This window comes from Danio aesculapii, chromosome 9, assembly GCF_903798145.1.
Source record: "Danio aesculapii chromosome 9, fDanAes4.1, whole genome shotgun sequence".
Lineage (NCBI taxonomy): Eukaryota > Metazoa > Chordata > Actinopteri > Cypriniformes > Danionidae > Danio > Danio aesculapii.
In genome coordinates, this window is record NC_079443.1 from 45,641,993 (window position 1) to 45,665,899 (window position 23,907).

At 35.1% G+C, this 23,907-nt stretch overlaps 1 protein-coding gene across 3 annotated transcripts in view; it reads left to right on the forward strand.

The window, feature by feature from the left end:
* Positions 1 to 342: 342 nt before the first annotated feature.
* Positions 343 to 23,907, forward strand: part of ppp1r1c (protein phosphatase 1, regulatory (inhibitor) subunit 1C) — a 52,854-nt gene continuing 29,289 nt past the window's right edge. Inside the window, exons 1-3 of one of the 3 annotated variants that reach the window (XM_056465851.1) lie at positions 343 to 467; positions 592 to 772; positions 8,927 to 8,987. In XM_056465851.1, the coding sequence (XP_056321826.1) occupies positions 692 to 772; positions 8,927 to 8,987 (142 nt within the window). In that variant the 5' untranslated portion in view covers positions 343 to 467; positions 592 to 691. The remainder of the gene's footprint in view (positions 468 to 591; positions 773 to 8,926; positions 8,988 to 23,907) is intronic. The other 2 variants (XM_056465850.1, XM_056465852.1) reach the window with 2 other exon arrangements.

Genomic DNA, 23,907 nt, shown 5'->3' on the forward strand with positions numbered 1-23,907 from the left:
AATAAGACTGTTACACAAAAGCATCCTTCACTATTCCGTCGCTTCACAGTCCACTCAGTCTAAAAATAAAACGACTGTTTTAGCAGGACAGTGATTCATTCCCGCCTCTCTAAAATCCCTGAATAATTAAAAATCCATAAATGAAGTGCCAGCGTGATCGAGCGTGTTATACATTATAAAGGACATTCTCTTGTCTCGCAGTTTACCCGTGTCCGCGGACAGAAAAATCCGGCCATGTGATGCAGAAAACTGCCGACAGCATCCTGAATCAGGATCATAAATAATGGAGGAGCATCAGCAGGTCCCGGTGGGGGCTTATATTGCATTGCTCTGAGTCTCACTAATGATAGTGAGAGAGAAAAAGAGAGAGGGAGGGATCTGAGCAGGTCCCGGAGCAGTCAGAGAACTCACACTGAGAAAAACCTGCAGTCATCTCTGCTGCTGGGACGTTTATGGGACACTGCGAAGTGAGTGGAACAGCATGGATGGATGTGGGAAGGACAGACTGGCTATTTGTTCTGCTGTTTGTCTCTGTGGCTGATTTTTTTTCCATCTCTCTCTCTCTTTTTCTCTCTCTCTCTCTGTGTGGAGTAAAGGAAGGCGGGATATACAGGAGGGAGAGGAAATCACCGTGGCTGATAAGTAGGGTCCAGTTAGTCTCCATCTCTCTCCGACAGTTCTCTCGTTCAGCATGGAGCCCAACAGCCCCAAGAAGATTCAGTTTTCCGTTCCACTTTTCCAGAGCCAGTTGGATCCCCAGGCGGCCGAGCACGTAAGTAGATAGAGGATCTTTTATTGCATTGTGCCTAATGGAGACTGGCCTGCATTGCTCTTTGGGTCTCTTGAGATTGTCTTGAAGCATCAGATCTGATGCCAAAATCAGTTTTATGATATGATGTCATGCACAGTAGGATGGCTGTGCTTGGTAAACATGTAATTTTTTAATGCACACCACTGTAATGGGGGTGAAGAAAAAGGCTTTTGCATGCAGTTTAGAAAGACAGGGATACTAGACATTTGAGGTTTGCTTTTAAAATGTCAATATATGAAGAGTTCAGATGCAAAAACCTCTAAATGCCGTCTGATATTTTCTCCTAAAGTGACATTTTTTTAATAGCTCCTGTGTGTATGTTGAGTAAATCCACTTTTATGGCAAATAAAATGTTCTTTGCTTTGACTTTAAAGTGAAATAGCTGAATATAAGCATAGCATCCTAAGAAAAATGCTCATTTTAGAAGAAAAATTCAGACGACACTTTAAGTTTTTATCATCTGAACTCTTCATATCGTGACTAAAAACAACTGTCATGCAATGAATGGGACGTTTTTGTGGTAAAGGGTGTGAGTGGATCACAAAATTGTGTATATTGTGTTATTGGGTTTTGTAAAACTATGCATGCTGTAAAACAAGTTGTGCATTTACAGGGATAGCTCAACCAAAATAAAAATGCAACCCTTAATTTGTTACAGATCTTTATGAGTTTCTTTTATCTGTTGAAAACTGTTTCCAACATTTTTCTAAATATCTTCTTTGTGTTCAACTGAAGAAAGGGGTGAATGGTTACCTGTTTCCAACATTTTTAAAAATATCTTCTTTGTGTTCAACTGAAGAGAGGGGGTGAATGGTTACCTGTTTCCAACATTTTTAAAAATATCTTCTTTTTTGTTCAACTGAAGAAAGGGGTGAATGGTTACCTTTTTCCAGCATTTTTATAAATATCTTCTTTTGTGTTCAACTGAAGAAAGGGGTGAATGGTTAGCTGTTTCCAACATTTTTCAAAATATCTTCTTTTGTGTTCAACTGAAGAAAGAAAGTCAGACAGGTTTGGAACAAGTGAAGGATGATTAAATGATGACAGAATATGTATTTTTGCGTGAACTATCCCTTTAAGTTTAAGATAATTAGTTTGGAAATGTTCATGTAGCCTAGTTAAAAAGTACAGGTACACACACAGATACACACATTGCTTTTTGAGTGTGTATATAGATTACATTAATAATATGTTAATTAGAACATGACATCATCAAGTGACATTTAGCAACTTTTCAACAGAGTTTTGATGGTGCTTAGAAGGTTTAGTGTTTACACGTTCAGGTGAGATAAACCCACATACATGGCATACATATAGCAATCAATGGACAATAAACTGCGTTAAGATTTATTTTGAAAAAAAGCCTACATACTCCACCTTAGTATTTGAAGTTATAGACCAAAATATATGAAATTGTGTCATCATTTACTCACCCTTTACGTGTTTCTAACCATTATAAGGTTCTTTGCTCTGTAAACACAAAATAAGAGTATTTTGAATAATACTGGAAACCTGCAATAATTGACTTCCATAGTTTTTGTTTTCCTTATATAGAAGTCAGTGATTCAGTTTTCAGCTTTCTTCAAAATATATTCTTTTGTGTTTCAAAACTTATTTAATAGATTTATAATTTAATAGATGAATGGAGTTTTGGTGTTTAATAAATATTTAGAAAATCTCTGTACCACTCATTTAAGTGTTGAAAAGTCATGATGGAGAATTTAGCGCTTAGTAAATATGGATTGTTTTAATGCACACCTAATAATAACTAATAATTGGTTGAAATAAGTGTTTTGTATGCACTTCAGTGCAAAGAGGATATTGAGCACTTGCTGCTTTTCTTTTAAAATATACTCTATTGTGTTATTTACAGTATTATTGCTCATTAACAAATGACTATGGTAATGCAATGAGATTCAATTTATGATAGGGTGAGCATGCAAAAAGCATCACAACAAAACTATTGTTCTTTGTAAAATTGCCATGCATGCAGTGGAACATGTTGTGCATGCAAGTGTATGTATTAGTGGTTTATTCATATATGTAGAAAAGATGCCTGTACCACTGCTTAAGTGGTGGTGGTTTTCTCAATCATTGGATTTCAGCTCATAAAACAAAAATACTAATGTAAAACTGCGTCACAAGCAAAATGTTCTTGCAAACTTTGTAAACTTGTCATGCATGCAGGCAGCAAGATGGTATAGCGCGAGTTTAGCTCAAGTTTAATGTGTAGTGTAGTTAGGGGGTTGTTCATATACACTCAAAGAAATGACGTTTACTGCTTGTCTAACTGCTTATTTAAAATAAGCTTAAACGATACAATTCTTGAGGTTTTTTTTGGGACAACTTAATTGTTTTATGTTCAGTGCACTTAAATTTGTAAAAACTAATAAGTTAACTTAATTTCTTCATGTTGTCCCAACACAAATCGATTATGTGGAACCCAGCATTTTTTTTACAGTGTACCTAATCCTATATAAATATGCTTGCTTCATCAAAATATAAAACAATATCAGGTAGAAATTGCTCTTTGTGAGTGCAATCTTTAAAAATAATTAAAAAAAAATCCATATACCACTCACAGATGCTTAGAGCAAGACATTATTTTTATTCTCTTCATAATGATGGGTTGAGCAGATAGTGTTTTGCATGCACGAGTTCTGGGATACTTAACATTAGTTGTTTGCTTTAAAGATACAGGATTATTAACCAAAATAATGTTTGTATTGCACAGAACTGCAAAGTAATGAGTGCCAAATTGATGGCAAAGGATAAACGCGCATCATAAGAAAGCTATTATCCTGCATTGCGAGCTGCAGAATGGATTTTTACTGTGTTCCAGCTATAGTAGAGCTGTTCATTGATGAGCGGGATAAAGCGTTGAGGCTGCATGCCCAGCAGTAAAAGTGTTTGATGTTGGTGCTATTGCTGACAGTGTCATAACAGGAAAGTGCTGGCTTGATTTTATGATGATGCCGGCTTGTCCAATCAGTTTCAGGCTCCCTTGTGCTGAGTAAGTTTTCCATCAGTAAAGGTAGTGTTGGCTTTTGCTTTTTTTCCCCTTTATTTTTGTGTCAAAAGGATCCTAAAGCAGTACAGGTTCAAGGCTGTGTGATTGTATCTTCTGGCAGGAGCAGGATCAGAATTTTAACTTTAACTTTTACTATTTTTTTTGTCAATTTAATATACAGTGCTCAGCATAAATGAGTCCAACCCTAACAAATCTCTCTTTTAAATTCATATTTTCTATAGGATGCTTTACAATAATGTATTTGTGCACATACATTTGATTAGTCAGTACCAAAGCCGCTGAGCAAACTGACAGAAAATTTGTCCGTATGAAGATAGAGAGCTAAGGCAAAAGTATTAATCATAACAAATGTTAGGACACTGTTTTGTTGTATTTATTTATGTTAATTTTCCTTTATTTGTCAACGATAAGTCTCTGTAAATATCATTAGTGTGAAAAGGAACAAAGGTTGTTGGTATCACACTGCCCTGTAGTGTTTATCACTGTTAGACTTTGCCACAATTTTACAGTAATTTACTGCAAAAACACCCAGTAAAATACCACATACATTCTCTACAGTTCAGAACCGTAATATGCACCGCATTGTGGGTCCTTTTAAAACTTTAACTGTAATCAAAGAAATCAAGTACTGGTACTGTAGTTGAAGTTGGAATTTATTAAATTCAATAGTAAACACTAAAAATAAAGTTTTTGTTCTGCTAGTGTAAAATGTAAACAAATTAAAGTACTGTAAAATTGTGATACTGTAATATAAAAATGTACTAAAGGGCATTTAGGCTATTTTACTGTAAAATTAAATTGCGGTAAGGCCCTGCTACTATAAAACACATTTACAGTTGTTACTGTAATGGGGCAGTTGCAGTAACTTGTTGGCATTAGTGCTGCCAGTAAGTTACCGCAAAAAAATTCAAACATAAGTTGAAATATATGCAGTTTCACAACGAGGCAGGCTGAAACGCGCATTTCCAGTGAGCCTGTGTTGGATGAAATTGAAGCAGGAGACTTTGTCACAAGACAAAACAGATGCCACAAATGCTATTTTGGGCTTTAACTCAATTTTGACCAAATGTGTAGTTTCTGCACTTTTCCCTTTGTAAAGGCGGCATAGTGTTTGTAGCCAAATGGAAAGTTCCAATTTGTGCTATTTTAGCAAATGGTTAGATGTTATCTAGCTAAATCTACCAGCTGATTTGATGGTGCCAGTGTTACTGATTAACTGATTTTAGAGAGGGTTTGGGCATTTTCAAGTGGTTGACCTGGGTGGGGAAGCAGTGAATGTCAGCAAAAATAATCAGCTTATAAAAATAATTAATAATCAACCAACAATACATAATCAACTAACAAGCCAACTTAATCTTAGACTTGTTCTAGCAAACATTTGCATTTTAACAAATGCTTGTTGCCATATAGATAACATTTCTTTGTTAAAAGCATCAGCATTCACATTAAATAGATAAGTCATCAAATTTAGTACAAGACCAGTATTCTGTGGAAATGAGTGTGCTAATTAACTAAACTTATTTGACACTGATGAAATTTCATATACTGCAAAAAAAGCTTTTCATACTTAGAGAGTTTTTGTCTTGTTTCTAGTCCAAATATCTTAAATATAATATTTTAAGGCAAAAACAAAAATATTTTGCTTAGCCCATTGGCAGATTATTTAGTTTGTATTAAGGAAACACTCTTATTTTAGCTTGTTTTAAGGAAAAAAAGTTATATTTGCATCACTAGAAAATGCTTCTTGCTTTTAAGAGATTTTAGATATTTGGAACAGAAACAAGACAAAAGCTCTAAGTAAAAAAAAACAGTATTAATATTATTATTATTATTATTATTATTATTATTATTATTATTATTATTATTATTATTATTATTATTATTATTATTATTAGTGTATTGGATTTTCAATGATTGCCTGCTTTCTTTGTAAAGTACTATATAATAAGAAGAAAGACTTCTGTAACATCCAGCAGCTCCATGAGAAACTTCTGTTTGTGCTACAGTTGGCTGGGCCTTGATAACAGATGTAGATGATCAACAGATGTTGTGAAAGCAAAGTACTTGCCTGATAGGTCAAGTAGCAAGTAGTAGTCTCTCTGCAACTCATTCTTATATGTATTTCAGGATCTCTAATCTCGCATTAACTATACTCATTGATGTATTTGAATGATGTTGTTGAATGTGAGCTCATGTGTGGAGACTGCATGTTGTGAGGCTAAAAGTGATGTACACCCAGGAGCCGTCTTCAGGGAATTGATTGTATTGATCCCAGTGAATCACCCAACAAATGCTGGTGTCCAGACACGTGGGGTAAATCAGTCAGCACGAACATTTTACGCCCATGTTCCATCTGTTACTGTCAGTTAATGCTTACAGAAGTACCAAAAAGTACCACGGTGCTACTAATAATGTTGTTCGATTCTGATCAGCGACATTTTGAGAGGGTGGCGTGACAGCTTCAGAGCAATCATTCGATTTGAATCTAACATGCTTTAATCATTTGTCAATAGAAGTTTTGGTTGAAAAAATGTGACATTGAAAATAGTAGTAGTTTGAATATAAGTAACCAGTTGAAGTGAGAATTATTAGACATCCTCTATATTTTCTGTTTAACCCTTTAAGGTGCACTCCTTGAAAATAATTTTGGATAATATACTCACACAACGCTGATAAAGAGTAATAAGCAATTAAAATAATTATAATAGCCTATGGATGAAAGGTCGACCAGGTGATTATGATGCCTGTTAAAGGGTTAATGGAAAGAAGATTTTCTTAACACATTTCTAAACATAATAGTTTTAATAACTCATTTCTAATAACTGATTTCTTTTATATTTGCCATGATGACAGTAAATAATATTTGACTATATATTTTCCAAGATACTAGTTTTCAGCTTAAAATGCAATTTAAAGCCTTAACTAGGTTAATTAGGCAGGTTAGGGTAATTAGACAAATCATTGTATAACAGTGGTTGGTTCTGTGGACAATCAAAAACAAATATTGGATAAAGTGACTAATAATATTGACCTAAAATGGTCAAATTAAAAACTGATATATTTTTTTATTTCTAGCTGAAATAAAACAAACAAGACTTTCTCCAGAAGAAAAAATATTATACTGTGGGAATACTGTGAAAAATTCCTTGCTCTGTTAAACGTCATTTGGGAAATATCTAAAAAAAACTAAATCATGTTAGTTACTGCTTGAGGTTGGTAATGTGAATTAAAGTTAGGTGAGGAGTTGATACTTATTTTTATATATTATTTTTATGCACCATATCGTTTCAGACTAATACAAATATCATTAAATGTATTTTTGTTGACTACTATTATTTCTATACTAACAATAGTCATAATTATCAAATTATTACTATTGCTGCCCTACCAACTTGAGTTTGTTTGCTGGTCTTTTAAACTGGTTTGGTGCTTTTTCAGCTGGTCAGACATGAGGACGAGCTTAAACCTGTTTGCAGCTGTAAATCAGCTTATGGTTTACCCAGCTGTACACTGTAAGAGAAAACCATAAATTTTTATTTTGCATTTGCTATTTACATGGCAGACTTTGTAAGTGGAAAAACTGAACGCGTCTGGCAAGAAACAGACCATCTGCAGCGTGAGAATGAGAGAATGAGCCTCCTCATTCTTTACTTTCACTTTCACTGGATAAGGAAACGTCTTGTACGCAACCATTAGCCTACATAATTAAATTCATTTGTTTCAAAACTCTTTCAAAATTCAGTTCTAATTTCCAGCAAATGAATAAATAAACAATAATAACGAAGTGTGGTCAAAAAACCATATATTTGGAGTTATATCCAAATACACATGCTATGCCTATATGGTCCAAAACCTGACAGGTGGGCAAATCTAAGCTTGTTTTCAATAAAACAAATATAAATATACATATAATAAATAATACTGCTAATAATAATAACATTATACAAAAGCAAATTGTCATGAATAAACTGAAAAAGTCCCCTGAGATGAAGAAGTCATGGAGGCAGTGGTTTTATATTTATGTAGAAAATTATATTTTTTGTAATATTTTAATCCTTTAATTCTTTTTCATATGTAAAGATATTTGTGTATTGCTGTACATCCTGTGTATAAGCAATGTGTAAGTGAGGCACACAACTAAAGCGATCTGCGCTGGACTTTAGACCTGCTCTCAGCTGGTCTATTGCACAGTCTATTTTAGTTCCTCAAAATAGCAACGTGCCAACAATGCACCTTAACACACCTCTTATCTAGACCGAAACACCCATGAGTCCACAAAGTGGTGCAAATGGATTTGCTATTTAAACAACTGGGTGGAAAACGGGAAAATTATGGTCTGGAAATAGCAACACATCATAGAAACACGTCTTGTGCCTTATTGCTCCGGGTGTATGATAGGGCCCTGAATGTGTATGGGTGTTTCCCAGTACTGGGTTGCAGCTGGAAGGGCATCCGCCGTCCGCTGTAAAAAATATACTGGATAAATTGGCAGTTCATTCCACTCTGGCGACCTCTGATTAATAAAGGGACTAAGCTGAAAAGAAAATGAATGACTAATATAATATAATATAATATAATATAATATAATATAATATAATATAATATAATATAATATAATATAATATAATATAATATAATATAATGTGTTATATATATTAATACAATATATTGATAATATTATATATATATATATATATATATATATATATATATATATATATATATATATATATATATATATATATATATATATATATTATGTTGTTTCAACTACTGAAATGTCAGTAAAAGTCACCTTTTTAAACTGCAGAGTTGAATTTTCCACATCAAAATTTGACAAAGCAGAGATCAAGGTCCTATAAGGCAATTCATAACTGTAAATAAACTGAAATCTCAATCACAAAATACTAACAGATATGTTTTGCAAAACAAGCCAATATGTCATTTAGGGATTTGTGCACAATTAAGTGTGTTTTAGATCTTCTGTTCCACTTCCAGCTTAAGAAAACCCTCATTCATAGCACCTTCCCAGTGTTCTACTGAATGGCAGAATTATTACAAAATGTCTTTGTTTTTCCCTTTAGATTCGCAAGCGCAGACCGACTCCAGCCACTCTGGTCATTTACAATGAGCCCAGTGCTTCAGGTAAGAGCCTTAAACTATTTAACAAGTTGTGTGCTTGTTTGTAGAACCTGAAAGGGTTTGTTCAACATATATGGACTGTTGGGTATTAGCAAACAAGGCTCTATTGAACTGTGGCTCTTTCTGTGCAACATAAATGCATCTAAATTAAGATCAGAATCAACAGTGAATGACCCGTCTCTCATTAAACAGCACCCTTAGGGGAAAGTTTCCAGTATATCTGACTCTTTAAATTTGCTTCACTTAACTGGCATCAACAATCTTTAATGCATTATTAGTATGCGTGGTCATACTTTACAATTAGGTTTCATTAGTTAATGTTGGCTAATGTACTTACAAACATGAACTAATGATGAACAATACTTGTACAGCCTTTATTAATCATAGTCCAACAGTTAGTTAATATGATCTAACTTTGTTTTCATTAACTAACATTAATAAAAATGAATGAATACTGTAATGTGTGTATTGTTCATTGTTTGTTCATGTTAGTAATAAGCATAAGCATTTTATTGTGTTTTTCTATATGTTTGCTTCACTTAAATGGCATCAACAATCTTTATTGCATTAGTATACTTGGTCACACTTTACATTAAGGATTAATTAGTTAATGTATGTACTAACATGAACTAATAATGAACAATACTTGTACAGCTTATATTAATCATAGTTCAACAGGTAATACGATCTAACAATGAAAAACCTTGTTCATTGTTTGTTCATGATACAACCCCTATTCAGAAAAAGTTGGGTCAGTATAGAAAGTGCAATTATATAAGAAAGCAGGAATTTCCAAATTTACTTTGACGTGTATTTCTTTACAGACCATATGAACACAAAAGATTTAATGTATTGTCATTTCATTTGTAAATATGTATCCTTTTCTGTCATTCAGACCTGCAGCAAATAGCAAAAAAAGTTGGCACTAGATAGGGCTAGTAATCAGGTCAATAATGATGTGATTTGAAACAGGTGATGTCAACAGGTGATGCTAATTATGATTTGGCACAAAAGCAGCATCCAAGAAATGTCTAGTCCTTTAGGTGCAAAGATGGCCGAGTTTGCTAACAAATTCATGAGGAAATTATTGAAATGTTTCAAAACAATGTTCCTCAAAGAAAGATAGGAGGACATTTGGATATTTCACCTTGGACAGTGCATAACATCATTAAAGGATTCATAGAATCTGGAGGAATTTCAGTGCGTAAAGGACAAGGGCACAAACCTAAGCAGAGCTACAGTGATCTTCGACCCCTCAGACGGCACTGCATCAAGAATCGTCATTCATCTATAAGCAAAATCACCACATGGGCTCAGGAATGCAGGCAAACCTTTGTCAAGTACCACATTACATAGCTACATCCACAAACGCCAGTTAAAACTGTACTGTACCAAATGGAAGCCCTACCTTAACAGTGTCCAGAAGCGCCATCGACTTCTCTGGGCTAGGAGGCATGTAAGATGGACCATCTCACAGTGTAAATGTGTACTGATGAATCAGTATTTCAGATATTTTTTGGGAGAAATGGACACTGTGTGCACCAGACCAAAAAAGAAATGATCATCCAGACTTTTACCAGCGACAAGTTCAAAAGCCAGGATCTGTCATGGTATGGGTTGTGAGAGTGCCCTTGGCAAAGGTTACCGGCACTTCTGTAATTGCACCGTTAATGCATTAACCCTGTACTGTTGCTCACCTTAAGACTTGTTTTTAGGATGAATGGGACAAAATTACACCTTAAACATTTCATCACTTGTTGGCTTCTATCCCTAAACGTCTTTTAAGTGTTGTGAAAAGCAATAGCAGCATTACAAAGTGGTAAATTATTTACTGTTTACAAGTATTATTTACAAGAACCGAAATTGTAATACATGTTTATTTTGAGAAGAAACAAAAACAAATCAAGACCCATTAAATAATGTTCTGTTTTATTGTATTTGAAGAAATACAAATCTTAAATTTAGAAGTCACTTCTCTTTTTTATTTGCATTTTCCCTACTGTCCCAACGTTTTCTGATTTGAGGTTGTGGTAAATACATTAACTAATAACCTCATTGTAGTTCATTACTGTACACTAGCTGCTCTTTTTAAAAGCCCGAGTTGGTCTATTTGAGCTTTATTTTTCAAGGTTTAGCAGCTGTAAGTGTTCAGCTGTAAGTGTTCATCATTTTGAATTTCTGCTATTGTTTACATAATGCCGTGGGTTTCTGTATTGTTATGGAAATAGGCCCTCTCCAATTCTCATGTACAATCATTATATGATATTGCGGGAGGAAATGTGCTCTTCTGGTTTAGAGGACAACTTGATAGGTCTGATGAGGTCATTTCGCGTTGAAGCGCCTGTAATCTAGCCTTGGTTTCAGAACAGTACAACATGCTGTGAATGTGGCAACGGTCAACAGGCTGCTATCAGCACAAACAACCCACCTATGGCGTCAACATATGTGATCGGCCACCGTAGCTCATGTCATCTTTTTAAGTAGGCCTGCACAATACTGGGAAAATATGCGATATTGTTGTACATCACCTGAAAAAAGTCTTGCCATCAATCCCAGTTGTAAGAACAACAAATAATAACTTGACTTCTATAGTTGATCATTTGGAAGATGTGGCAGAAGGTAGATTTTTCAGATTAATAATCTGTTGAACTGCATCCCAATCATCACAAATACTGCAGAAGACCTATTTGAACCTGCATGGACCCAAGATTCTCTCAGAAGTCAGTCAAGTTTGGTGAATGAAAAATAATGGTTTGGAGTTGCATTCAGTATGGGGTCGTGTGAGAGATCTGCAGAGTGGATGGCAACATCAACAGCCTAAGGTATCAAGACATTTGTGCTGCGCTCCTTCTCATACTTCCACAGAAAAGTTCCTGAAAGCAGAGAAGGTCAAGGTGCTCCAGAATTGGCCAGCCTAGTCACCAGATATGAATGATATTGAGCATTTCTGGGGTAAGATGAAGGAGGAGGCTTTGAAATGAATCCAAAGAATCTTGATAAACTCTGGGAGTCCTGCAAGAACGCTTTTTTTAAAGTCCAGATGACTTTATTAATAAGTTATTTGAGTCATTGCAGAGATGTATGGATGCAGTCATCCAAGCCTAATACCCATGTCTAAGCAAAGTCAGACCTTACTGTCATAATTAAATAATTACAAATCAAGACATGATAATAGTTTTTTATGGGAAAATAAGCTAATCTAAAGACCTTTGCCTTTCATATAAGGCACTTCTGATACCAAATGATCAACTAGACTTTTGTCAGGTAGTGTATTGGGTGTTGCAATAACAATATTTCTTACAATAAATTAACAAATTACAAGTACTTAAATTCCTGTAATGGAGTAGTTTTTCTCAGTATTTGTAATTTACTAAGTAGTTTAAAAAAATGTGTGCTTTTACTTTCTCTTGAGTACATTTTTAGTGCTATATCTGTACTTTTACTTCACTCTTTCTTTCAGCCTGCAGTCACTACTTAATTTTTTCTTGTCTTTGGGGATTGGCTTAGTAGAAAAATCAGTGCTGTGATTCCTGTCCAATCAAATAACACATAGAAAGTTTAATCGCGGAAATTTAAAAAGCAGAATTTGCTGCAGTAGGAGAAGCTGCGTGAATCTTTTCTTCATGTAATAAATGACTTGCACCTCGGAAGACAATGTTGACATGCAATGAATGCGTGGTGGTGTTTGAAGGCATGAGACGCAGAGCTCAGACGCTCTTGACATTTCTGGAGGTAATTAATAATATAATAACACTAATACTGAAATGGGCGTTTTAGAATGACCAAAACAACATTTCCGATGTTTTCCAATGTGCTCAGCCTGCTGGTTTGTCCATTCACACACATTTTTATCATCACATGATCTCTTATAGCAAAATCACATGACTTGTTTAATGCACATACTGGAATTTGTTCAGTAAAAGTGTTTCCATCATAGTTTATGCACATTTTTTCTCACTGAATAAAACGTTTATCCTACTCAGTTATGCACATATTTTCAAAATGTATGCGTATATTGGCGTTTCTATCAACAGTTTTTTATGCGCGGTGGATGGAAACATAGCTACTGATGAGAAGATAACAGATGTTTATTGTATGATGACTGAAATTACCAAATAGCCTTAAAAATAACTAAATGCACTACAGAATGTTTTTTTTTTTTACACACACACACACACACACACACACACACACACACATGCTCAAATTGCATGTGAGCACATCAGCCTTTAACAGTGTAATACTCACTACTCTTGAGCACTTTTAAAAAGGCTATATTTTACTCATACTTTGACTATTATTTACAACTGATACTTTTACTCTACTTGCACCACATTTTTGGGCAATTAATGGTACTTTTACGTGAATATGACTTTTCAGTACTTTTTACACCACTGGATCTAAGTACTGCAAAATGCTATTTTATCAGCCTTTTTAAAAAATATATACAGTTGAAGTCAGAATTATTAGCCCCCCTGAATTATTAGCCCCGCTGTTTATTTTTTTCCCCAATTTCTGTTAAACTCAGAGAAGATTTTTACAACACATTTCTAAACATAATAGTTTTAATAACTCATTTCTAATAACTGATTTATTTGATCTTTGCCATGATGACAATTAATAATATTTTACAAGATATTTTTCAAGACACTTCTATACAGCTTAAAGTGACATTTATAGGCTTAACTAGGTTAATTAGGTTAACTAGGCAGGTTAGGGTAATTAGGCAAGTATTGTATAATGATGGTTTGTTCAGTAGACTATCGAAAAAAATATAGCTTAAAAGGTGCTAATAATTTTGACCTTAAAATGGATTTAAAAAAATTAAAACTGCTTTCATTCTAGCTGAAATAAAACTAAAAAGACTTCCTTCAGAAGAAAAAAATATTATCAGACATACTGTGAAAATTTCCTTGCTCTATTACACATAATTAGGGAAATATTTGAAAAAGAAAAAACAAAAAATAAGCTAAGAAACTAAAATAAGCAAGTAATAGATACTTTTCTGAGCTAATTAAATAAAAAAAAAACAATGTCAAGGTGCAAACATTATGACTTAATGCACCACAAGTGACTGAAAACCTTAGCAGAAATTCTGATTCTAATTGGCTGTTGTCATTTTCCTTTCCTGTCGCCAGGCATTAGCATTTAGTTTTAGCTCTAGGTTCACCGGACCGCACCTACTGGAGAGGTGGGGATGAAGATAATACAGGCTTCATCTGATTGGTCAGATTTGGATAAACAACCTATGCATGTTTGCGTACCTATGCATATTGGCACATAAAATTAATTTAATTTATACATTTTTAATTCATAAATATCAATTTAATTGCACTTCTCTGTGGTATGGATATTGCACATACTATTATCGCAATAACAATACTTTTTCGATATATTGCGCAGCCCTATTTTCTAGAGTGGTCTATCAGTTTAACCTCAGTGTAGGCGGATAGGGCTTATATTTATGATGAAATCCAGGGCTATTTAGGAAATGGATGGAATGCATTTAGCTGAGATTCAATTATACCTACACTTGTATATGTGCTTCGGCAAATAACCTTTTATAGAAGGCCCTTCTCACCCCATGAGTCGATAAAAAGGAAATTGTGACTTTACATCTCAAAGTGGGACTTATAGCTCTGTGTGACTTCATATCTAACTATATGGCAACATGACTTTGTCTCACAGTATGGTTTTAGATCACCAAATATGATTATATGTCTCAGTGTGACTCTACATCTTTACAATTGAGACTTTATATTATTTTATATCTCCAAATACAATGTTGTACTATAGCAAGCCGTTTTGACTTTTATTCATTCTCAGAATATGTATTCTTGATATCAACAATTACCAGAATATATCAGAATATTAAGTCACAAACAGTAGCTTTGTTTCAATTTACCTGTTTTTATGCGCATTTTGGAAGATTTCTTAAAAATGCTTAACAGAAACACCACACCGCATACATTTTGAAAATGTGCAAATATAAGCAAATGTACACAAGTAGAATAAACTTTTTTTTTTATCTGATAAGGACACATTTACATAAATTCAATACATTTAATAAATTCCAGGATGCTCATCAAAAACACTGGCGCAAGCTGAGTAAATATAGCTATATGTCTCATGATGTGACTTTATATTTTGCAGCCTAACGCTATATCTGACAATATTACTGTACATCTCACAATATGAAGTGTAACAGAAGCAAGCTTTAAATTTAAACTGATTCTTTGATGATGAGTAAATGTTGTACGGTGGTTGTCCATGCAGCCTAAGCACAACCTAAAGCAACGGCCATTTAAATGGCAATATTATGACACCGTTGTGACAACCTTCAGCAACAATGTAGATCCTCAACCTTTTTACAAGGTTGGTACAACGTTGTAGGAAGGTCGCTACATTGAGGCATGGTTGTGTGTTTGTTGGGTTGTGACAGACGGTTAAAAAAATACTAATTTTAAAATAAAAATATACCTTTTTTTACATGCCACGTTACATGTAATTGGGACACGGTGTTATTCGTTTCAGCTGTTGTTATCTAGGAATAACATGCCTTTGAATGCGTATGTCCAATAAGAATCAAATATTTCTGAGACCTGTGTATTAATCCACAATATCATATATTTTTTGGGATCTTTGATGTCCCAATTTAAGTTTAAAAACCACAATTACAACTTTGTCATCATTGTAACCTGGCATTGTATGCTATGTGCTGCAGTTGTATTTAGCTAAAGACTTCTCCATCAAACCTCCATTATGCTGAGCAAGTTCTTATATTTTCCCACATGCTAGCAGTATCAATAAAGTTTTCCACTTGAGCTACATGCCAACACATTAGCGTCATCAGTAAACACGGTAACCTCAACCCTAATCCCACTCAACAGCCCACACTCGAAGCTGCTTTCTGGCACTGAAAATGTAGAGAAATCCTTCCAGAGTCTAAACAAATGCTGCCTTCAAGTCATGTCAGAATAATCCTGTTCGTGAGCACACATGAATGCAGCCACAATGTTTCCCTTAGAAAACAACCAATCGACGGTGGAAGCTTATTGTTTACTTGTTAACGCAGACTTCATAAATTAGTTTGTTAGTTCAGATTTTGATGAAGAATAACAGTAAAGTTTGCCAGAAACACTAATCATTAATCCACATTTATGAGGCGCCAGTATTGTAGGACAAAGCTTACCATCATTCACTGTGGCTGATTGATAGAGCATCCTTTGATCGTCGATTTTGCAGTAGTGTTAAAAAAAAGCTTCCTGTGTAAAGTGAAAACAGATAAATTGCTCAATGCTTCTAGTTTATTCAGACCAAAAAAATCTATAACCATCACGCCGTAATTATGACTTCCAGGCTTGTAAACTGAATTTTCCACGAAGCACTTGGCAGAACAACTTTATGATGTGATGTTTTCATGTTGTGACGGTCTGAATGTGCTGAATACTTCATGTGATTCTTTAAAAATGGGACAAAACATGTAAATTTAAATATTCCCTATTTAATAAGTCAATATAAATCTGTTCTGCATGTTCAAATGTGTATCTTTGTTTAGTTTCTGCTTCTAAAACTTAAAGTTTTGTTGATTATTTGGAAGATTTACAGTCCGAAGGAATAAACTCAGGTTGTAGGATTGGTTAAATTGGTTTCAAATTAATCTATTATGCTACCGCCTCAGAGGAAAAAAAAACGCATTACAGTTTGTTTTTTGCATTTAAAAAGCATTGATTTGAAATAATTGATTTTGGCCATTTTAATAATTAAATATTTGCCTGTGTTCTGTGTTTAAAACGTACAAACAAAAAAAGCACATCTATAACATTAACCAACTTCTTAGCCTATATGGTTATATGTTTTTTCTATAAAGGTCTGATAACATTAAGATGAAAATATTGTGCTTATGAGCACTGGTCATAATAATAATAATAATAATAATAATAATAATAATAATAATAGTAATAGGCGTCATGGTGACGCAGTGGGTAGCACGATTGCCTCACAGGTATTTCTGTGTGGAGTTTGCATGTTCTCCCCGTGTTGGCGTGGGTTTCCTCCGGGTGCTCCGGTTTCCCCCACAGTCCAAAGACATGCGGTACAGGTGAATTGAATAAGCTAAATTAGCCATAGTGTACTATATGTGTGTGAATGTGAGAGTTTATGGGTGTTTCTCAGTGTTGGGTTGCAGCTGGAAGGGCATCCACTGCATAAAACATATGCTGGATAAGTTGGCGGTTCATTCCGCTGTGATGACCCTTGATTAATAAAGGGACTAAGCCGAGAATGAATGAATTAATGAATGAATGAATGATTAATAATAATACTATAATGAAGTATATACTAATAATTATAATAATAATAATACAGATTTTCATTTGTTGTAATTGAAAACCTTCAAATATGTCTGAAAACATTACATGTTTTTTACTATTTCATGCATTAAAAATTTGTTTAGGTTATTATTAGTTATATATATGGTTAATTCTAGAATTGATAAGCCTTCTATTATCTAAAAAACCTGAAAAAACTATGAATGAAACAGTTTTAAATAATAATGCATATTAAATCAAGTTATCTCTAAAAAATAATGTTTGCATGTGTATATTTTGTCTTAACATAAAATATAACTCTGTCTCTTGAATCATACACTCTGCTGTTATGAAATAATTGAACTCTAACTGCTCTGGCAGTCTCATTAGTTTGTAGCAAAATCTTTAGGATACACGAAAAGTAAATCAATTATTTGTCAACTCTGTTATTATGATATTTCTTGTTCACTTTTTAGATACAATAATACAATGAAAATACATCCAATTCAGTTTTAGACATGCCGTGTGCTATTTGGTTAGCGGTTAGCATCCTGAGCTAAGGCTGTTCCTGTCAAAAGTTTAACAATAAGTTAACAATTAGTCCTGTAATCAAATGTTCCATAGCATTGTGCATTATTTTACACGAATAATTTATTCATAATGGATAAATTATACATTTGGTGTAGATCAGAGGTGTCCAAACATGGTCCTGGATGGCCTGTGTCCTGCTGAGTTTTGCTCCAACTTGCTTCAACACACCTGCCAGGTTTCTAGCATATCTAGTAAGAGCTTGATTAGCTTGTTCAGGTGTGTTTGATTAGGGTTGGAAGTAAACCCTCCCGGACACCGGCCCTATAGGATCGAGTTTGGACACCCCGGTGTAGATCATTCTATTTTAAGGAAAATTAATGGGATTGGAATGTGCCTGCAGGTCCACATTGTAAAACATCCTTGCTGCCTAAATATTTTTTTAGTTGAATCAAAAGAACTTTTCTAGTAATCTCAACTTACATTAGTCAGACTGACTAAAAGTATCAAGTTAAACTTTGTATAACTAAACCGTTTTTTGCTGAAACCTGATTAACTGAGTAATATTAGTTAAAGGAACATAAAAACATTAGTTTTCATGACATATCATTTTTTAAAATCTCACAGCAAATTTAAATTTGTAATGTATTGGCTAATTCTTATTAATTTATATTATTGTATTCATACATTTTAGGGGAGGGGTTTGGGGCATGGCTTCTTATAAAAATCATACTTTTTATACAAATTAAATCATACGAATTAACCACATTTCTGAAAATCCATTAGATTTGGCTGGCAATTCTGGATTGAGTCATATACAGGTGAAGTAAATTCATTTACCCTCCTGTGATTTTTTTTTTTTGTTTCTTCTTCTTCTTCCAATATTTCTTATATGATGTTTAACAGAGCGAGGAAATTTTCACAGTATTTCCTATAATATGTTTTCTTCTGGAGAAAGTCTTGTTTGTTTTATTTTGGCTAGAATAAAAGCAGTTTTTAATTTTTTTAAAAACATTTTAAGGTCAATATTATTAGCCCCCTTAAGCAATTTTTTCTCCCAATTGTCTACAGAACAAACCACTGTTACAATGAGTTGCCTAATTACCCTAACCTGCCTAATTAAACTAGTTATGCCTTTAAATTTAGGCATGTTTTTGGACCTCATTTCAGCTAATTTTTTTTTCCAAAATCTACTAACCATGCATAATATTTTTTTTTCTAAAAAACGCAGGCATGTACATCAATATTTCTCACATATTATTGTAGCAAAGTTTGTGCTGAATACAAAAAACAGGTTGGCCAATACTATGTAATAAGTACAGTAGCTGAAATAAGCACAAATGTCAGGGCATGTCAAAACTTTTTAGGGGCCCCAAAATCACCTCAGACCCCTGAAGGTTAAGCTAAATACTAGTATCTTGAAAAGTATCTAGTAAAATATTATTTACTGTCATCATGGCAAAGAGAAAATAAATCAGTTATTAGAAACGAGTTAATAAAACTATTATGTTTAGAAATGTGTTGAAAAATGCTTCTATTCATTGAACAGACATTGGGGAAAAATATACAGGGAGGCTAATAATTCAGTAATTTTGACTTCAACTATATATCTCAAACATTCAGTATCAGAATGTTTTGAATATCAGTGAATAAACATAGCGAGGATCCTCTTCATCTGAATGTTCAGGTCTAGTCTTGGCTGGAAACTCGGCGAGATCATATGTGCTCACACTCTTGCGTTTAACTTGGCAAAGATTACCATTTTATTTTAATGATAAAGCTTAACCAAAGCCTCTCTCAGAAGCCAGCATCGCCATCTGCCAGTTCTGCTTGAGAAGAGGGCCTTGTTATGAGCTCACGAGCTTCCCTCCACTAAGAGCGTTTACTCCTGCCAGGTCTTACTCAACACAGATGACACACTCTCCAGCAAAGCCATTCAAACCTGACAAATGACTGGCAAATGCTGTTTGTTTTTCTTGATTGAGGCCGAGCGTTTGCTGTGTGGTTGTTGTGGAGTTGTGGTTGTACCCGGCTGATTATTTCTCCCTGCTGATTTTGGATGTTGATGGCAGGGGCGTGTTGAGGAGGTGGGACACACAGAGCTGCATTCACAAAACAGGCACCTCTTTGTTTGGCTGGCATTTCTTCCTCTGATCCAAAACACTTGGAATCGGTCCCTTATAAAGAAAGTTTGTGAAGCTTTATGAACTTGCGTCACTTGTCATAAACTGGGCATGGTTTAACTGTTCGCTGCAAATGAAGCTGAAGAGCGGTTTGGCTTGTTAAAGGAACAATTTTTGGTAAATAGGCTCATTTTATAACTCCCCTAAAGTTAAACAATTAAGTTTTCACCATTTTTGAATCCATTCAGTCGATCTCCAGGAGTACTTTTAGTTTAGCTTAACATAAATCATTGAATCAGATTAGACCCTTAGCATATCACACAAAAAAAGAATAGTAATAACTGTTTATTAATTTAATTCTTAACCTATTTAGAGCTTGACAGTTCTGTAATTACATTGTGTACTAAGAACAATAGGGCAACGCAGTGGTGCAGTAGGTAGTGCTGTCGCCTCACAGCAAGAAGGTCGCTGGTTCGAGCCTTGGCTGGGTCAGTTGGCGTTTCTGTGTGGAGTTTGCATGTTCTCCCTGCATTTGCGTGGGTTTCCTCTGGGTGCTCCGGTTTCCCCCACAGTCCAAAGACATGTGGTACAGGTGAATTGGGTAGGCTAAATTGTGCATAGTGTATGTATGTGTTCGAATAAGTGTGTATGGGTTTCCCAGTAATGGGTTGCGGCTGGAAGGGCATCCGCTGCGTAAAACATATGCTGGATAAGTTGGTGGTTCATTCCGCTGTGGCGACCCCAGATTAATAAAGGAACTAAGCCGAAAAGAAAATGATTGAATGAATGACTAAGAACAATAGTAAAAAGAAAGCTGACTACTATTTGGGTCGATATGGCACCCGATTCGAAAAAATCACTCGATTGAATAGGCATTATCAGTGGTTATCAGCTGATAGATATGGGCCAGTAGGGGCCTTCTGCGGCTACTGGTAGGCTTAGAAGGCTGTTATCATCCATCCACATGGTTAAACCGCTATAGATCACATACGGCTGTGGCCTGGAAGTTAACGAGAATTATTTATATTAAATGTCCCATTAATTATATTTTATTAATGTCTACCCCAACCCTAAACTCAACCGTCACAGTCTGGATCTGGATGGATGATTAAAGTCTTCTTAAGCCTACCAGAAGGCGCAAAAGGCCCCTACTGGCTCATATTTATCAGCTGATAACATCTATTGAGTCAAGTGATAACATTTGTAGCAGGTGCATATAGTAAGGAACTATACTCTCATTCTGGTGTAATAACCAAGGAATTTGGCTGCTGTACCATGGCTGCAGCAGGTGCAATGATTTTACACAGATTCGAACTGATGGTGCAAATGTAGGGCTTGGTTCTTGGGATTATTTACAGGAAGAAAAGTTATGTTTTTGCAAACAGAAAGTTATTTTTGAGAACAGGAAGTGGAGAGGCGAGAAAGAAAGAAGGGCATCAGAGGCATGCATAAAAGTAGCAAACACTAAAAACCATGCTGTAATTTTGATCGCCATGGTTCTAGATAGAAATAATCAGAACTCTTTTGTGTTTTGTAATTTTAATAAAATAACAATGTATATATAATAATAAATGTGTATATATATATATATATATATATATATATATATATATATATATATATATATATATATATATATATATATATATATATATATATATATATATATATATATAATAAAAGTCAGGGAATTATAGATATGTGTGTTTTATTTCAACACAGTTATTACTTATTCCCAGTGCCGTTTATATCGAAGTTGATATTTAGCCGCACCAAATTGGTATTTCGTAACATCTAGCTTTTATGAGGGGTTGTTAGCCCAGCGCTCAACCCCCAACCTGGAGGACCTGGACATAAACACATACACTAAGGACATTTTAGCTTACCCAATTCACCTACAGTGCATGTCTTTGGACTGGGGGGGAAACTGGAGCACCCGGAGGAAACCCACGCGAACACGGGGAGAACATGCAAACTCCACACAGAAACGCCAACTGACCCGGCCGAGGCTCAAACCAGCGACCTGCACCACCGTTTCACCCAACAAAGTTATTAAATAGCAAAAATTCTAAATGTTTAAAGTGACCACCTTGTAGTTCTAGTGTTAAATAGGAAAATGATCTAAACTCTTTAGCCATTTTTAGCAAGACACTGATGGTCTAATTCAATTCAATGATTTATGCTAAGCTACAAGTGCTCCTGTCAGACCCCGAGATCAGCTGAATGTACTAAAAATTGGTGAAAACTGTTTAATTCTGGGTGTCACGGTGGCACAGTGGCTAGCACGATCACTTCACAGCAAGAAGGTCGCTGGTTTGAGCCTCGGCTGGGTCAGTTGGCATTTCTGTGTGGAGTTTGCATGTTCTCCCCATGTTTGCGTGCGTTTCCTCCGGGTACTCCAGTTTCCCCCACAAGTCCAAAGACATGCGGTGTAAGTCAATAAGGTAAGCTAAATTGTCTGTAGTGTATGTGTGTGAATGAGTGTGTATGGACGTTTCCCAATGATTGATTTTAAAAAAAAAGTGGAGTGTTTCTTTGTGGTTAGAGTGGTAATTTGGTGCAGTGTTCATGGAGCAAAACCTGTGGCTTTGGCAGGGACATTTTGTGCGCTACATCTTTATAATACCATCCTCTTGTATGGAGCTAGTGGGCTTATAAAAGAGAAGGCTCTTGTGGCTACTGTGGTTCTCTGAGTTCCTCTGGTTTTACTTGGAGCATCAGGTCTGAAGTGGTAATCCAGCATTTCCTCAGATTTCATTTAAAGACTTAAGTGGCTATTAGATGAGGGAATAAAGATGCTCAGAGGCTTTAAGAGAAATCGGGGGCTTTTAAAGTGGTCTTTCTCCTTTAAACAACTGTAGCGTCCGTCAAGTTAGTGGCACAAAGGCTTCTCACAATACAAAATGGATGACATTTAAAATTATGCAGTACATGTTAAAGGAGATGTGGCGCAGTGGCTAGCACTGTCGGCTCACAGCAAGAAGGTCACTGGTTCGAGTCCCGGCTGGAGCAGTTGGCATTTCTGTGTGGAGTTTGTATATTCTTTCTGTGTTCGCCTGTTTCCAGCACACTCCAAAGACATGAAAGTTAATTGAATTAACTAAATTGGCTATAAATAGGTGTGTGTGTGTGTGTGTGTGCGTGCGTGCGTGCGTGCGTGCGTGCGTGCGTGCGTGCGTGCGTGCGTGCGTGCGTGCGTGCGTGCGTGCGTGCGTGCGTGCGTGTGTCTGTGTGTGGGTATGTGGGTGTGGGTGTGTGTGTGTGTGTGTGGGTGTTTCCCAATATTGTGTTGCTGCTGGAAGGGCATCCGCTGCATTAAAACATATGCCGTAATAGTTGGTGGTTCATTCCGCTGTGGCGATCTCTAAAATAGAGACTAAGCTGAAGGAAAATTAATGAATAAAATAAATACGAATATACTGTGATCATTTACTAACCCTTCACTTGTCACAAACCCGTTTGAGTTTCTTTCTTCTGTTGAACACAAAACATGTTATTTTGGATATTTATATTTCTGGATATTTGTTATTTAATATATGTTTTCCCTACTATGGAAGTCATGTTTTACATTTTTTGAAGTATCTTCTTTAGTGTTCAACAGAAAAGAGATATTCAAAAAGGTTTGGAACAACATGAGGGTGAGTAAATTGTGGGTAAATTTTCATTTTTGGGTGAACTAACCCTTTAAATAAATGCTTTGGCTTCCAAAATAGAGGAAGGTCGTTCATTTTAGATTTCAAACCAAAATACATTTATGAAGAAAAATATTTTTGTTGTTTTTTACTAAGCAACTTTAATTTTAATATGAAACATTCTCTTTAATATTCTGAACAATAGAAGAAAGACTGAAATATATTGTTACTGAAAAATGAAACATAACAAACATGAAAATATATATACTTGTAATGGACGCTAGACGCCATGGTCTTTGGCCTCCTTGTTAGAGCAACCGACTCCTATGCA